This window comes from Protomyctophum bolini (assembly GCF_963924005.1).
Source record: "Protomyctophum bolini genome assembly, chromosome: 19".
In the NCBI taxonomy this organism is placed as follows: Eukaryota; Metazoa; Chordata; class Actinopteri; order Myctophiformes; family Myctophidae; genus Protomyctophum; species Protomyctophum bolini.
The window spans coordinates 30,887,410-30,903,947 of NC_137880.1; the positions used below are offsets into that span (position 1 = coordinate 30,887,410).

At 43.4% G+C, this 16,538-nt stretch overlaps 2 protein-coding genes across 2 annotated transcripts; one reads left to right on the forward strand and one right to left on the reverse strand.

The window, feature by feature from the left end:
- Positions 1–1,199: 1,199 nt before the first annotated feature.
- On the reverse strand, positions 1,200–9,781 carry mcm3 (minichromosome maintenance complex component 3). Its single transcript, XM_080790328.1, has 17 exons — positions 9,626–9,781; positions 9,179–9,291; positions 8,110–8,318; positions 7,293–7,423; positions 6,842–7,080; positions 6,275–6,383; positions 5,996–6,149; positions 5,677–5,808; positions 5,055–5,263; positions 4,150–4,324; positions 3,825–3,951; positions 3,476–3,626; positions 3,055–3,195; positions 2,454–2,575; positions 2,295–2,359; positions 1,925–2,009; positions 1,200–1,776 (listed from the first exon to the last, which is right to left on the reverse strand). Exons 1-17 carry the CDS (start codon positions 9,698–9,700, stop codon positions 1,578–1,580), a joined length of 2,436 nt encoding a protein of 811 aa, XP_080646454.1. The 5' UTR covers positions 9,701–9,781; the 3' UTR covers positions 1,200–1,577.
- A 769-nt stretch (positions 9,782–10,550) lies between these two features.
- paqr8 (progestin and adipoQ receptor family member VIII) lies at positions 10,551–13,604 on the forward strand. Its single transcript, XM_080790389.1, has 2 exons — positions 10,551–10,689; positions 12,228–13,604. Exon 2 carries the CDS (start codon positions 12,351–12,353, stop codon positions 13,428–13,430), a length of 1,080 nt encoding a protein of 359 aa, XP_080646515.1. The 5' UTR covers positions 10,551–10,689; positions 12,228–12,350; the 3' UTR covers positions 13,431–13,604.
- The last annotated feature ends 2,934 nt before the right edge of the window (positions 13,605–16,538 follow it).

The following is a 16,538-nucleotide window of genomic DNA, read 5'->3' on the forward strand; positions in this document are numbered from 1 at the left end:
ACCGGGTTCTGGTGAGCAGGCGGGCGGCAGAGTTTTGAACATAGTAGTAGTTCTTTGATAACCTTGATGGCGACGCCATACAGGAGGCTATTGCAGTAGTCGAGTCTGGATGTGATGAAGGCATGGATGAGTGTTGCAGCAGCAGTGTGTGACAGTGTGGACTACTGGAGAGGACGCTGGCGTGGTCTGTTCGCTGCTTGCCTGACTGACATTAAAACATGGATGCAGGCCTGCATCCATGTTTTAATGTCAGTCAGGCAAGCATCTCTGAATGTAGGTCAATTCAACTCCAACGCCTTCTCTTTGACATAATACTCACCAAGCAAAAACTCTCAGAATCAGTCACTATTGAGTCACCATACAAATGCAAAAAATGATAGGATCTCTCATTGTCATGAACAAAAACCTTTGAACTGTACATCAAATATTTTATTATTGTTATTGCTGAATGATTGCCTGTTAAATGCCCAGAATTGGGACACTAGCGTTCATGTGGTTAATGTAAGAGACTGGGGGAGGCAGGCATAGGTTACAGCTCGACGGTTTACAGAACTTGAAACCTGGCCTGCTGCTGGTGGTGGAAATGCTTGTTTCATGTCTGGCCCGCCGTACCACTGGGTCACAGCGTAGAATCACAAACGGTCTTACCGTATACTGTATGTAGGTTGATCGAACCACATCTATGGTTATCAAACAAATCAGAAAAATCAGGTTGACTGCATGTCTATAACCTGTTTTTTTTTAACCACTTACGTTTTGCCTACCATATAAATGCTGAAATGTTAGCAGGTGCAAAAGACTTGAGTAGCTGAATACAGATATTCAAGTCATTGTTTCTCATACCACTGAGACAGAATTAAGGGTGTGCAGGTGGGGCAGTACAGTAGTTTAACCAGATACTTAAGTCATACAATATGCAAAATATTGCCGATAATATACAGTACAAGCTGCCAACACGTAACGGTGCGACACATTGTCAGCTTATGGATCTGCCATGCACCGGACACCTTCATAATTGGATGTGGCTTGTGACCCGAGTCATGTCATGTCACTCCTCTGGTCCTCTTGTAGTCTTCACAGCCCTTTCCACTTAAGTGTAAATAACCCCTTTACAAACGCTTTCCCCACTGTTGCATGGTCAATCAAGCACGCTCCAACCAAAGAACATGAGATGGAGTTTTATTTTCCATTTGCTGTGCATATACATACAGTAATAACCATGGAAATATTTTATATACACAAGGAAGCGGGGGGGGGGGGCTATTCCAAATTCCAATAACAGAAATGTATTATAACCCCGATTATAAAAAAAAAAGACGTCATCCTCAAACTTGTATTGTTTTAAAGGTATTAGTGGATAAAATAAAACAAAAATGCAGCCGATGTTGGCTTCGAAAAGGAACAGTAACTGACCATTACTAAACAGTTCTATAAAAACTGTTAAACCTTGAAAACTAAAATGTTATTAAAAACAAAAAACGGCTAAATTACTTTTCTTTCTTCACAAGTCCATTTCTTGCTCTCAGAGACAAACATCTCAAAATCCAACCCTCCTCCGAAACATTTCTTGCTCCTCCTCAGATGAGGAAGATGATGTTGTCTGCCAACATAATCTGGTTGTCGTCCTGCATGCGGTTCAGCGCCGCGCTGATTTCCTCTTCTGTGAAGGGCATCTGGCGCTCCTTGTTTAGGTCAGAGGTCAGGGCATTCAGCCCCACCGACTGAGCGTGGAGCGACTGGAAGACAGCGAACAGAGAGGACTTGAACTCCTTCAGCCTGTGAATGACGCACAAAAAGGTGGAATTATTATTAGGACAATATCATGCCAAGCAAACAAAAATGAAACGTTTTGTTTCCCTTTGTGTGTGGCATCACTTTAAACCACACATTACGAAGAGCGAAACTCGCTTGCCAGTGAACCCACCTGTCTGCCGAGAGCTGTGAAGGGGGGATGGCAGCATCCTCCTCCTCTTCTTGTGGCGCGGGAGGTTTGGGTGTTCCTGCCTGAACTGGGGAGGGAAAAGAGAATGGTTAACTTCGTCATACAGCAAATGGTGAAAATAGTTGAACTCCCAAGATGTTGACTTGCCCATAGGTGCCTCGCTTATAATGACGTGCCCACAATAGTTGAATTAAGACTATAACAAAGCACCACTAGCCATAAGATGTGGTCTACTCCATTTTTTATCAGATGGTGCAGGTAACTGTTCAAGTTACCTGTAAAGGAGTTGTACTTTAATGTACATAAAGGCGAACTTCCTTAAGAAAAGGTCTTCGAGGAACAGTGGACTTACTCTCAGGGACGTCATGCTCTGCATCAAAGTCAAAAGGATCGTCGCCCTGAGACTCACGGCGACTCCTACAACACACAAACGCATGAATTGATTAATGTCATGAACCGTACTGTGTTAGGAGAACTTGGGCATTTTGTGTGTGTGTGTGTGTGTGTGTACCTCTTTGTCTGTGACCGAGCCGGTGTGCTCTTCTGAGAGCTCTGTGTGGTTGCTTCTGTTTCTTCATCCTCTGACCCAGAGTCGCGCTCCTGTCTGGGCCTCTTCTTCTCCTTCTCTAGAACCTGCTCAGAGCACACAGAACAATTGTATATGAGATTCCTTTACGCTGGCGTCCCAATCCAGAATCCATTTTACAATAATGTTACAGCTCGGCCTATAGAACATACAGCTCATCATCAAAGTTCCCTGATAGCAGTTATAATCTGTGTTATTCTTTCAGTGTTATTTTAATTTTAAAGGAGATGCAGACCACACTAGGGCATCAACACAAGCAGCCATAGTGTGGCTCCACCACTAAACCCCACATTGTAACCTATACAGCAGCGTTCACAACTGCACTTATAGTAACTTACTGCACTATCGGTATCTAAAGATTGGACAGGAAGGCTATGTTGTTTCAACAAAGAAAGTTAGATAAAACTCTACAGTAATAACTGAAAGGACAGAATCTTTGACACGAACGTCACTACTTTAGGGACGCTTCTGAATGGATGGAGTGGAGGTATGCAGTTACATACAGCATATAAAGGCATGAGCAAACCTTTTTGAAGTAGGCGAACTGGACCAGCTCCACGGCCACCTCCGCGTCCTCCAGCTCCACGGTTTTGTTCATGCGGGCCTTGGCGTGGGCCGTCGACAGACGGATGAGGGTCTCCAGTGTACGAGCCGTCACCGGAGAGGTCTGATGGAAAGAAAGGCTTATTCAATGAACAGCAACGATGATGGAGTATTTCACAGTATCATATGGTTTCTACAGGTCTGTGGTTGTTAAATACCGCACTCAATTACCTTTTATATTTTCTTTCTTAGTGTCCATTTATGGACATGGTCACTTTAGGGCAAACTGTCTATGAGGAGGCCCTGGTAAACTATAATTGAGCACTTTGAGCTATTTCCCCTGTGAATTTCCAAAACCCTTTCATGAATTTGGGTGCGTGCGTGTGTGTGTATATTCTACTTACCCGAGAAATGTCTGAACCCAGCTGCTCCTGACTCCTCAGTCTGGAGTACTCCTCTGCGATGTGATTGGCCGCCTCTTGTGTCAGCGTTGGAGTCAGTACCTTGGCAATGTGGATGTATTTCCTCATGAACTCCTTGCTGATGATCTTGTCCCTGAAACAAAGGATTCTTATATTTACATTTGACACTTCATCCCTTTGAAGTCAACCTGCAAGGATAAAAGGCGATGCACTCTAGATTTATAAAGGTGTCACGCAAAGATTGCAGTTGTAACAAATCTACTAGCTCAGTAGTTCCCAAATGTTTTAGCTCTAGACCCAAAAAAGAAATTGTGTGTGTGCGTGCGCATACCTGCGTCTCTTGCTGCCATGGAGCAGGTTGTTGTGTTTCTCATAAACCTGCAGCTCCTCTTGATCCTGTTGTGCTGCGTCTGGGTCCTCTGTGGCCAAAACGTCGACTGTCCCACCGAATGCCAGAACTTAGGAGATGGGGAACAATTAAAAAATAAGCACAAATAATACTACAAGAATATATATACCACTTGCAACAAAACAGTTTTAAGGTCAACCGCAACAATGCAACTCCTTGCAGTTTTTCTAGCTCTCGAATGTTACAGATGTAACCAAATTGGACCCCTACTCTCAGGGCTAAATGAACAGTCAGGATGTGACGGTACCTGATCCTTCCTGCTCACGGGGGTCGCGGTAACGATGCATCCTCAGCACGTGGTCAGAGATCTCTCTGTCCTGTTTAGCGTCCATCACGTCCAGCATGATGAAGAGGAGGTCAAAACGCGACAGCAGGGAGTCCTGAAGCCCGATGTTCTCCATGGGGGTCTTGTATTGGTCGTACTGGGCACAGGATACAGGCGGGCGAATGTTACTACATGTCTTTATCACATGACAGCTATGACTTTTATATCATTTATTGGGTTGCACCATGTTGCAGGGGTGCCGGGTTCTGGCAATACATATTCTTTAATATGTTTGCAACGGTACGGGTTATTTAAAACCTGGTGTGTTAATCATTTTGGATTGACAATTATACTGTACATGTTTGGAAATGTTTCTGTGTTACATGTTCACTAGTAAATGTAAGTGAATGGTTTGGGGAAAGCTGTCTCTAGACAGGTGGTACGGGCCACTAGGGAGAGGCCTGAGTTATACTGCAGGTAGTCAGTCCATGGTGAGAGATGGAGGGAGAGTGGGCATAATGCAGGAAGCTCTGCCCTAAGACAGTGTTAGGACTGGTAACGTCCAGACTGGGTGCTTGACTTTAAGCATATATCATGTAAGTTTGTTATTTTCATTTTTGGAGTTATATTTTTATTTTTGTACAAGAAGTATTTTTTCTGAGGCATTTTTTGGAACATTATTTTTGGAATTGATTTACAAAATAAATCTTTGGCAATAATGGAGAATTCTTGGTATGTCATTTTTCTGTGCACCTAGCCCTCATCCAACGGACTTATTTACATGTCATAATTGAACTGTATTTATGGCCTGGAAATTAGAGCCAAATGACCCAAGGCCTTGTTTTCTAGGACCTGCATGTCTGACACATCAGTCCCTACAGACTCACCTTGCCATAGACAGGGTTGGCAGCAGCCAGCACAGAGCAGCGGGCGTTGAGCCTGGCATGGATGCCTGCTTTTGCAATGGTGACACGGCCCTGCTCCATCACCTCATGGATGGCCGTGCGGTCCATGTCCGTCATCTTGTCAAATTCGTCGATGCACACAACACCCCGGTCGGCCAGCACCATGGCACCTGCCTCCAGGCGACGCTCACCTGGAGAGGACATGAGATTGTTGAATGATGTGTATGTTGTTTAAAAAGGCTTAGTAAATCACATCTCCACACAAGCCATCTACAGAAAGTAAATCATACGCAAAATTCCCCTTTATCAAGCATCGATAAAAGTCAAACAAAACATCGACTACAAAATAGATAGAAATAGTAGATATTAAATAGTTCTTTCAAACAATGATAATTTGTTGACAACGTATTGTTTTTCATTTTCCCCTCTGAAACAGGCTTTCTTCTGACAGTACAACTTTTCACTGACAAAATAAAAAGCCACAAATTCATCATTTTAGGACAAAGCATTTTTCATTCGTTAAAGAAAAATCTGTAATAACTCTGGTGCCCATGGAGTACACTTATTTATTTCTGCACATTAGGGGTGTGTGTGTGTGTCGTACCAGTCTCCTGGTCAGTGGTGACGGCAGCAGTGAGACCCACTCCAGAAGAGCCTCGTCCAGTAGTGGGGATGGCTCTGGGGGCTGTATGCAGCACGTAGCGCAGCAACTGTGACTTGGCTACGGACGGATCACCTGGAATGCATGGACAGACAGAGAGTCAATACAAGGACTACTGGACTTGGGACTCGATCCAGGTACTGATGGGCCAACTTAAAAATAAATACACGGGTAAAAACACACTGTGCTAAGCAACCCGTCATGAGGAGACAAATAAATAACGTCGGAAAATGCTGAAACGCTGATGACAACAATGCAGTACCGATTAGCAGAACGTTGATGTCTCCTCGAATGCGTGACCCATTTTCCAGGACCTTCTCAACACCCCCCAGCAGCATACAGAGGATGGCCTTCTTGATGTACTCATGGCCGTGGATGCTCGGGGCAAGAGAGTGTGCCAGCTGTTTGAAAACATCCTGAAGAGAACACGGAATATGAAAGGACGTATGTTTAATGTGATTTCTCTAGTTCAGGAAATACAGAAACAAGTTGAATCAATTAATTGGCAACACTTCACAATGACATTGCTGCATCAGATCACCTTGGATTCAGATGTCCTGAAGCGTCTGATCTTGGCCACATCATCAGCAGTGAATTGAGGAGCCACCTCCTTACTCATCTGTTTCACATGGCAGGCGACCATGATGGTCCTGGGAAAGAAGGAGGACACAGTTCTTTTTCACTTGACAAAAAAGGGGCCCGATTCATCACAACAGCTGTGCTTACAGCTGGATTGCCGTGATCCCTCCATGCGTCTATTCACAGCTTTGGAGACACATAAACATAGACCTCACTTTCTGAACAAATGTTCAAAGGTCAGAAGCATACCTGTAGAACTAAGTCACAGTTGGCTAAACATTGCACATTTAAGTTGTGCTAAACATGCCAGACCACCCGTATGGTCCTTCAAACTACCTGGATGTACTGAATGCTTTGTCTGCAAACCTCACAGCTAAAGGCATTTCTTCTTGTGTACTACATCAAGCAAGGTACCATTGGTCCACAGAGCCGTTCAATATAACGATTACAATCAAAGTGGCAGCTACTACAGCCTTAAACAATAAAAAGATGATGTTCTATAACTCTGTCCTCAAACATCATTCCTCACCTGAAGGTTCCAGAAGTGTACCCTCCCTTCTTGCCGGGCAGACAGCGGTATGTTCCAACCACCTGGACCCTGTCTCCCGGTTTGATCACGTCCACCAGGTCGTTATCCAGGATGATGTCGACAGAGCGAGGCAGTTGGCCAGCGGGCGCCTTCTCCGGCATCTCCTGCACGGTGATGGTCTGGTGGTCCTTGTAGACAGACAGGCCAAACTCTGTCTCCAGGGGGTTGTTCTCCTCATCCTGGGGATGTTATTTATATATATATAAATAAGTCTAAAATAAGACCATCACTTCATAATCGCAGCGGTACGTTCATTGTCAAACCAACCCTCACAATTTATGTATAAATACAGTGCATAAACTGATGGTGAAATACCGTTGGCCCTTCTTAGATAGAATCACATAGGATTAAACAACAATATGATGCAGGTCTGTGTCATGCGAGTCCTTACCTTGGTGGGGTAGATGGCAGATGAAGGGAAAGCATCCAGGGAGGTCATGTCTGTGTATTTTCTCTCTATGGTCTTCTTGGTGGCAGGACAGTAATGAACACTCCGCACCACCTTTGGACGCACCAGGGAGCCTGGGGAGATGAATAATACATATACTCACTCAAGCTAATTCAAATGGCAAACCATGCTGTCAGGATTGATTAATCCACAGAGCGCTGCCCTGTAGGCAATCATAACCTGCGGTGCGTTGCGGTGCTGCTTGACACCGTTATGAATGCCGCTCTGCGGATTCATCTATAGGTTACATAATACAAAATGAGGGAAACTCAGGACTTTGCACTGAAAAAGATTCTTGTTGTGTCTGAAAATGTCAGGATTGGAACACATACTTTTATAACAAAGTCACAAATAATGTATAACAGATCAGATCAACTGTGGAATTAATTCTGTACTGGCCATATATGGAGCGTGTCTTGAGTGTATAGGGTTTGATGAGGTCAGATGAACATATGGAATGACACAACAGGTCAGCTCCATATATGGAGATCTAAGGGTGGCAACGGGGGCAGTGTCTTGAGTGTACAGGGTTTCATGAGGGCCCGGGTAGGGCCGGGCCTTAAATTTCGGGCCTGTTGATAACTCTAGTTTTTGCTGGCTGCCGGGAGTGGCTGCACTAATAATTTTGGGGTCTAGAGTTTAAATGGGCAGGTATCAGTCAAAAGGGAGACATCGAAGAGGAAGGATGGACGGGGAAGGATAAACATATGGACTGTCAGAACAGGTCAGCTCCATATATGGAGATCACTACTGTACTCACACTTGGTGACAATGCCCTCCACGCAGACCATGCTACCCAGTAGGCGGGCGGAGAGCGTGCGTGGGGTGACGTGCTTGTTGCCGAAGCTCCCCTCCAGGCCAATGAAGAACTCCTCGTGCTGCTTGGCATAGGTGGCATCTATGTTGGCAACCAGGTCCTTTAGCGCGCCCTGGAACGCCAGAAGCTCTTCGAAGGCATTGCTCATCAGCCTGGCAGGACAGAGACTGACTGAATATTCTCCAGGTGGCTTTGTTGCGAGCAATGGTTCTCACGTCATCGACAAACCACATTTTCCACAATCTAAAGCCCAAAGTCTACATGCGTCTACTTGCAACCGTTTGGTTGCAAGGAGTATTGTATTGTATACTTTATTAGTCTCCCGAGGAAGAAATGTGTCTTAGACAAAGGGCCCGCATGCAAGTTGCATGGCAACCCATTGGTGTGGTTTGGGCTTAAAAGCTCACAACGTCCCGCAGTGTGCTTTTAGCTTGTAGATAAGACTGTTTTCGAATAGCCAATATACTGTATCAAAGTGGTTATAACATAACAGCTCAAATTTACATAGCGCTTTTCTAAATACCCAAAGCGCTGATTTTGATGCTATATTATCTAATTTTGCTGAGGACCCCCTGGAAACCCATTAAGGACCTCTGGGGGTTCCTGGATCCCACTTTGAGAACCACTAGCTTATTAGAAGGCTATGGAGGAACATAACCCGAACAAGGGGTTTGGTTCTCAAATTTCTCTCTAGTTTCCAACACAGGACTTGCACGATAAACCCTCCTCTGCCTAACTGTCTTTCATCACTGTCCAGTCTCAAAATGGACACATTTCTTTAAAAGTAATCTTTTCTGTCAGTGTACTAACAAACAGGCACATACAGGGAGTGCCATGGGCTTGCCTTGCGAACATAAGAACACACACACAAAGCTATTTATGAATCTATGTCAACGATCCTCCTTATTATCATCATTTAAAAAGACAAAGTTCAGGCTAGTGGGCGTGGATCTAAGATACCCAATGATCAGTGAGAAGAACAACAAACGCTAAATCAGCCATGTTCACTTACTTTGCAGCTCTGGTCTCATTTCGTCGTCTCAAATCGTTGATGTTGACGATCATACGAGACTTCTGGTCACTAATCATGTCCCGGACCTTGCTTGAATACACACCCTGGTCTTGCTGTAAGACAACATTGATGGTTTAATCGGTTTAGAACTACTACTAATAAGAAATTGACATTTTGACCTAGTAGCGAATACGTGTAATGCTAATCAACTTCTATATTTTAATAAACTAATCATGTGCACGTTAGTAATCGTGTTAGTTGCAACTTGCAAGCAACTCAAACGTATTTGACTTTAATTACAGACAATGCATATGAGTTGAGTTGAGTTCGCATGATGAAGCTGCTGTACATTAATTAAGACTGGTCCTCTTGTCTAGGCCGCATGGCTGCTCGTGTCACTTTCATATAAATACATTTATATTAGCCAAGCCAAAAAGTTCAACTTACGTCGTCATCCAAGAAGTCGAGGTAAGCCCTCTGAGCTTCCCTCATTTCCAGGTCCTCCACAACGGCCGTTGCCATTATGATCAATTATTTATAAAATAGTATTAAGTGTTAAATGAATAGACAAACAGACTGGACGAACTGTGTGTGTGTGCTCCGTTCCGTTGTCTGAAAACCACACGGAGTTTTCGCGCCACCGTGTGCCGGGAAGACGTCGGAACGTGACATGCGATTGGTCCACAGTACATTTTAATTTGCATGTATGGCGGGTAACTTGTAACTGCCCAATCGAACGCTTCGCTTTGACGCACGAGCCCGCCCACTCAACAACTCGCGCGAAAACCTTACATGAAGGGCTGTCCTAAGCATATGAGGGAGGAACACTTCTCTTCTGAATCTCTTGTGTACTTAGCCCTGGTCGGGTCCAGACGTACAGTGCTACTTGCCTACTTTTCAATGTATTTTAGGTACACCGTACAAGGCGTACGTACATACGCACGTACGTACAAATACAATAAAAACAGAAAACCTGCCATAAGTTATGGCAGGTTTAAGGTTATAACATCATTCAGGTGGTTATGGCTATTTCATTTGTAGTGCACAAGACTGTACAGCAGATGGCGACGTAGCTATAGCTAAATAAAATATAATATCGTTTGCACTGGTTATCGTCATAATGGATTTAAAATATAATATTGCTATTAATTTGTCACATTGACACACATTCCCTGGGCCATGTAATGTTTGCATCATTCACGACTAGACATTAATTCACTGAGATTGTGTTTAACCTTAGTAATAGCGTGTGTTTATTTCACATATAATTAGGTGTGTAAAAACAACACTTGGGGCGTTTTCTGTAGCTTAGTCCCACGCCCACTAGGTTGAACCTGAACTTGTGTGTCACTGTCATTGTTTTTCATGCTCCCGCCTGAACGATGCTTGCACAACAACGGCCACGGACATGTAGTTATTACTGTCATGTTAGTTTTTTTTTTTAGTAGGGGCTGTTTTTGCAACTCATAAAACAGAAGGAAACGAGAGCAACAGGCTACTGTCGAAAACAGGTGAGATGATGTTATTTTCTTCCAGACAGTATACTGACTATAGCCTACATCCTATCCATCCACTATACCTACGAGGAAATGTGTCTATAACTACAAAGTAGTTTCCTATAATGACTAGCCTTTCAAGCATGGCAAAACATTTAATCCAATATGAAGGTGTATGGTCATTGGTTATATAATAGGCTAACTATCCTGAAGTGAACATATCTGCTCAGGCTCAGAAGAGCTGCATTTAAGTTGTTTGTCGAGGTGTCAGATATCATATTACTCTGTTGGAAATTAAGCAAGAAGGATAAATGAGGAATATTAGCATAGCGGTAGCCTAATGTGTTGGAAAGTGTTTACAGTACTTTACAGTACACCATCCATCCAGGAGGGGTTAACTGGGGAACAGAATTGTCAGTGGGGGGGCCAAGTGTTTGTCTTGACTCCAATAGCCAAGGAACAGCACGTATCTCTAGGAACAGCACAGATCTCTCTATCTCCTATACTGTAACTCAGTGCATACTTGTGTAAATATCTCTCCCTAGGATCAGCACATACTTTAGATCTTTCTCTCTCTCTCTCTCTCTCTCTCTCTCTCTCTCTCTCTCTCTCTCTCTCCCTCTCTCTCTCCCTCTCAGTACTGCATACCTGTTTTTCCAGTGTAGAATAATTAGGCTAAACAGTACAGTAGGCTATGTTGTTGTAAGTATTGGACTTAGTGTCTCCATTGCTGACAGCATAGGTATTATTAGGCTACATTCCTCTCTCATGTGATGTTGGTGTGTGTGTGAAACATATTAGCCACCGTGATAGAAATCCCCTGATCTCCTGCATTCATGGGATATAAATTCAACTCAACAGGCTTTATTGGCATGACATTTTGTGCCATGCCAAAGCACAATTACAACTATGACATAAACAACATAACATAATATCAATGAAATGAAATAAATAAAGAAGGTGGTGCGGTAAATAAGACATGGCATACTGTATATATTTGTCCTATACTGATTGTCCCTGGTTGTCGGGTCATGACCGAAAGAATAAGGTCGCGAATACAAGCGGCCGAAATTAGTTTTTTTCGACGGGTGGCTGGCATCTCCCTTAGATGGGTTGAGAAGTTCAGTCACACGAGAGAGACTCGGAGTAGAACCGCTGCTCCTTCACCTGGAAAGGAGCCAGCTTAGGTGGTTCGGGCATCTGGTTCGGATGCCTCTCGGGCGTCTCCCTAGGGAGGTCCTCGATGCACGTCCCACTGGGAGGAGACCCCGGGGCAGACCAAGGCGCAGTTGGAGGAAACACATTAGCTGGGGCGCACTTGTAAAGATTTGGCTTTTGGTGACTAGTTTTTGTATTTTGGCATGGTGTTAGGTATGGGTATAATGTTTTCAAAAAGCTGTGCAAACATATTGGGAGTGCCCCCTAGTGGTCTGTCTGCACAGACTATTAGACACATAGGTATGGTTGAAAACCAAAATAATTGATAAGAGTGATCAACATGTGATCATCATCTTGATTCACCTTCTCCTTGTGTCCTTGTTTTCCTTTCACAGCGGTTTCTGGCACCGCCATCGCTGCTCGTCTTAATTCATCTACCCTTCTGTCCATTCTTCCCAACACGCTCTGTCCTCGGCCCGTCACGCCACCCTTGTTGTGAGCTTGTGACACAGCCAGCCATGTCGGGAGTTACTCTACTACAGCGTCTCAGCACCTTGACCCTGAACTTAAAACAGCTCAATCGCCTCCCTCGCCTGCTCATGGACCTGTCCCCTCCCTCCCTGCCCTCCCCCAGCCCCACTGTTGCAGTCTCACAGGTTCCCAGCTTGTTTCAAGAGCCCTTCATCCTGTCTGGCTATCGTCCCGTAGGGCAGGACTGGCGCTGTTACTTACTAAGCCTCTTCCAAAGGCACAACGAGTCCCTGAATGTTTGGACCCATTTGTTGGCAGGCCCCGTGTTGCTGCTTCGGTGGTGGGTCTACATGGGCGCCGCAGGGCACACCTTGGATCTAACGTCACTGCCTCTGTGCCTCTACGTGTTGTCCTCCCTCACCTACCTGTTATGCAGCGTGGTAGCCCACCTGTGGCAGTCCCATTCTGAACTCTCACACTACTCCCTCTTCTTCCTGGATTATGTGGGAGTGGCTGTGTACCAGTACGGGTGTGCGTTGGGCCACTACTTCTACGCATCCGAGCCAGCGTGGAGAGAAAGTCGCATCAGGGCGCTGTATTTAACTGGAGCATTTGCTCTTGCATGGCTGTCCTGCTACAGTTGCTGCTACGCCAAGTCCCGTTACCAGCGGCCATACCCGGTGAGTCGTAAAATCTGCCAGGTGATCCCCACCAGCATGGCGTATATGCTAGACATCAGTCCCGTGGTCCACCGCCTGATCTCCGTGCCCTGGGCACGTGAACCAGCCATGCCCTTCCATGCCCTCCAGGTGACCTTCTTCGTGTCGGCTGCTTTCTTTTTCTCCTGCCCCGTCCCCGAGTGCTTCCTTCCTGGTCGCTGTGACTTTGTGGGACAGGGTCACCAGATCTTCCACCTGCTTCTGGCCCTGTGCACTCTCAGCCAGCTGGAGGCCCTTCTCCAGGACCACGCCAGGCTGGGAGATACGGTCGTGGAGGAGTTTGGGGAGAGACAGCTGTGGTGGGCCTGTGTATCCTTCCCCGTCTTGGTCCTTTGTTGCTCCCTGACAGCGCTCCTCATGAGGAGGCACATTCAGAGACGACTGCAGGAAAGACTAAAGGACAATTGACGAGGAGTGTGACAAAAATAAAAAATCTATACTTTTTAATAGTCAAGAATAATTAAGGTGTTTAACAATCAGATTGTGCTGAAAATATTAATCTTGCACAATGTTAATGTTAATAAAATGTGTACATGCTTGTGGCCTGACACTGTAAGTGTCAGTGACACTGTATGTTATTATTAAAGTTCAATAGTTCTGTTGAGCAAATAAATCTTTTTTGTACTTTTACAACATAGAGAACAAGAGAAGTTAGTAGAAGAGTTACTGATGCATGACAGGCATAACATGTTGGGTGTTTGAATCTGTTGTTGTGCATAGTGTGTAGGCAGGGTAATAGATAAAAATAAATCATATCTATTTTGTAATGATAATTAGAAAGGACTGTAAATATAGAACATGGCATCAGGAAACCCATAATATAAATATTATAAAATAATATAAAGGATAATATGGGGCTGAGATGATTAGGCACGTGGATGGTGACATGACATTAATGATGATAAGGAGAACAACCCAGAGAAAACAGGCAGTAGGCTAAGAGTAAAATGATAAAAAGGGCAAGATGACCAAATATGACCTGTATGGAACACGGCCTGGGCTAAAGTTCAGGAGGATATGGGACATTGACCACTGGGCATTAGTTTGTAAACAGATAAGACATAATTATCTAACACAGGGCATTATGTCAGAAAATTGCAGATAATTACTATAATAAATAATAATAATAATAATAACTATATTTAAATAAAGTATCCTGGGAGCTCAAGAACAGTGTGCAGACTTCTTTTGTTCAGCACCTGTAGAATTGTTTTGAGATGTGAGTGCTTCTCTTTGGACCCCATAAGACAGTGGTCCTAAAAGTGGGGTCTGAGGCCCCTCAGGGGTCCTTGAGTGGGTTCCGAGGTCCCAAGCTAAAGTATTGATAGTTAGGAACCAAACAGGTCAGAGTTACAGGTCTGTAACTCACAATGTACAAATGGTTTATTTGAAAGTCCTGAACTTTCATCTTCCCATCTTGCTTCATAGTCTGAGATGCACCAACAGGCTAAAGGTCTTGCGTAGTGCATAAATATTCTTGCAGATTTGGTAAGGATATTCTCTTCGATCTTTTGGGAGTTGGAATGTTGCATATTTTGTTCTGGGTGTTCAAACCATTCCAAAAACCCTTTCTTTGCTGATTTAAACAAGCACCAATAGTGATGTTTCAACTAGAACACTCTTCAGAAATCATCTTCAGATGTCTGAAGATTATGTCTGCTCAATTAGGGGTGCAACAGTTAATCAAACTAATCAATTAAAAAGAACGAATCAATTTAAATAATATAATAGAAATCTTTCAAAAAAGGCAATGTTATACATTTTCCACAATTTTGTATTGAACGACGTGTGTAAATTAACGTGAGGTTAATCAGAGAATAAAATTAAGAGGAAGACTAAGAGTATTTTAACCAATATTCCTACTAACAATTCATAATAAAAATACAAATGATAAAAAACACATTTCAAGGTTATTTGGTTAATTAAAAAAGCAAAAAATGTAATAGCCTATGATATTTTTGGGTAAAAAGAAAATGTTTTGTTTTTGTTAAAAGGTGAAATCTCTATATAATCTAATAACAATCATTGCTATTGAGTGCTGTTTCTGTAAAAAGGTTCTCAGATTTCTCCAGTTATTTTTCCGCTTACAGCCCCTTTAATGATATTACCTTCAGCAGTTTCACTCATCATTCATTTCTATTGTATCTCGAATGTTTTGTCCTTTGATAGTTTACATTTTACTGCTCAAATATTTGGCTTGGAACCAAGCCCTGACAGATTAACTACTGTAAGGCCACTCCCAGTGTTTTCTGTCAATTCCTTTAGCGTGAGTTTCAGGGCAGGACAGTCTAGTGGCAAATAGTAATGTCCTGGGTTCAAATTCAGCCTCCTTCGATCCTTATAAAGACTGCCTGACAAATAAAGATCAATAGAATCACATCACTTTTTTTTTCTTTTTTTTTGGACAAAATTACATTTTATTCATAAAAAAGTTTCATAGTATTAGTAACGCTGTATACTGCTGGACTGCAAATTAACCACACCAACATCCAGTTACATGGATTATTACAGACACATTGGCACATTTATAGATATACTAGACCGGTGCCCGGCTGTAGAGCATCGAGTCGGTAGCGATGGAAGTTGGAGATCCATGACCCACCTGGCTACGTTGTACCCGTATCAGAGTACCCGTTCCACCCATCTGTCTGTGTCTCTTTTTTTATAACGATAAATAAATAAATAAAATAACAATATTAATCAAACTAAAACAAAATCAGCCCAGAGGAGATATTGAAGGTAGAACCTCAAAGAACCTACCCCATATCTTTTCAAAAGTAGCAGGCTTTCTCCTTACATTGTACCGTATCTTTTCAGGAGTACAGTATGGTGAAAGCTCATTCAGCCAGTGTCTCTGTGAAGGTGAGTTTTCAGATTTCCAATAAACCAAGGTGATTTTCTTCGCAGCTGTACTGGCGAGTAACACAAAATACTATTTGTTAAAATTTGTGTTGATCAATGTAATGTCACCCAGTAACCAAATGCTTGGATCATGTGGTATTTCAACCTCTATGTCTATGATATCAGAGACAGTGTAACGGACCCACAGGTAATACTTTTATTGTTTAGTATATATATTCAGTGTTGTGAGCATAGAGTTATACTCTAAGGTTGTGAGGCATTGGAACAGGAAGTGTGCCAACAACTGATCACAGCTGATCTCAGCTCAGCTGTGGCACTGGGGTTAGAAACAAGGAAATGCTGCCTCAGTACAGAGAAGACTTGAAACAGACAGCACACAAATGGTGTGGCTAAAGTTTGTTGGTTATGTGGATGGCTAAGGAAAGGAAGGCCAAAGGAACGGTCAAATGCCAACCAACCATGGAACTATTGATGCCACACACACAAGATAGCACCTAGCTGGAAATGGGGACAAGGTATTTTATTGATTTGCTTGCACTGTTATTGGTATTATTGTTGAATATATGCAGAATGCTGTTTATGTATTGTGTAATGTACTTTAGTGATGTATGGAAAATGTATTATGTGCCTGAGATTTGAACTGTTTATGGATTA

Excerpts from the sequence above, each read along its gene's own strand:
- mcm3 (XM_080790328.1), bottom strand. The coding sequence starts at position 9,700 with ATGGCAACGGCCGTTGTGGAGGACCTGGAAATGAGGGAAGCTCAGAGG. Across the intron at positions 6,150-6,274 it reads TCAGGACATCTGAATCCAAG|GATGTTTTCAAACAGCTGGC; the intron begins GTGATCTGATGC and ends TGTTCTCTTCAG. Across the intron at positions 5,264-5,676 it reads CACCACTGACCAGGAGACTG|GTGAGCGTCGCCTGGAGGCA; the intron begins GTACGACACACA and ends TGTCCTCTCCAG.
- paqr8 (XM_080790389.1), top strand. The coding sequence starts at position 12,351 with ATGTCGGGAGTTACTCTACTACAGCGTCTCAGCACCTTGACCCTGAAC.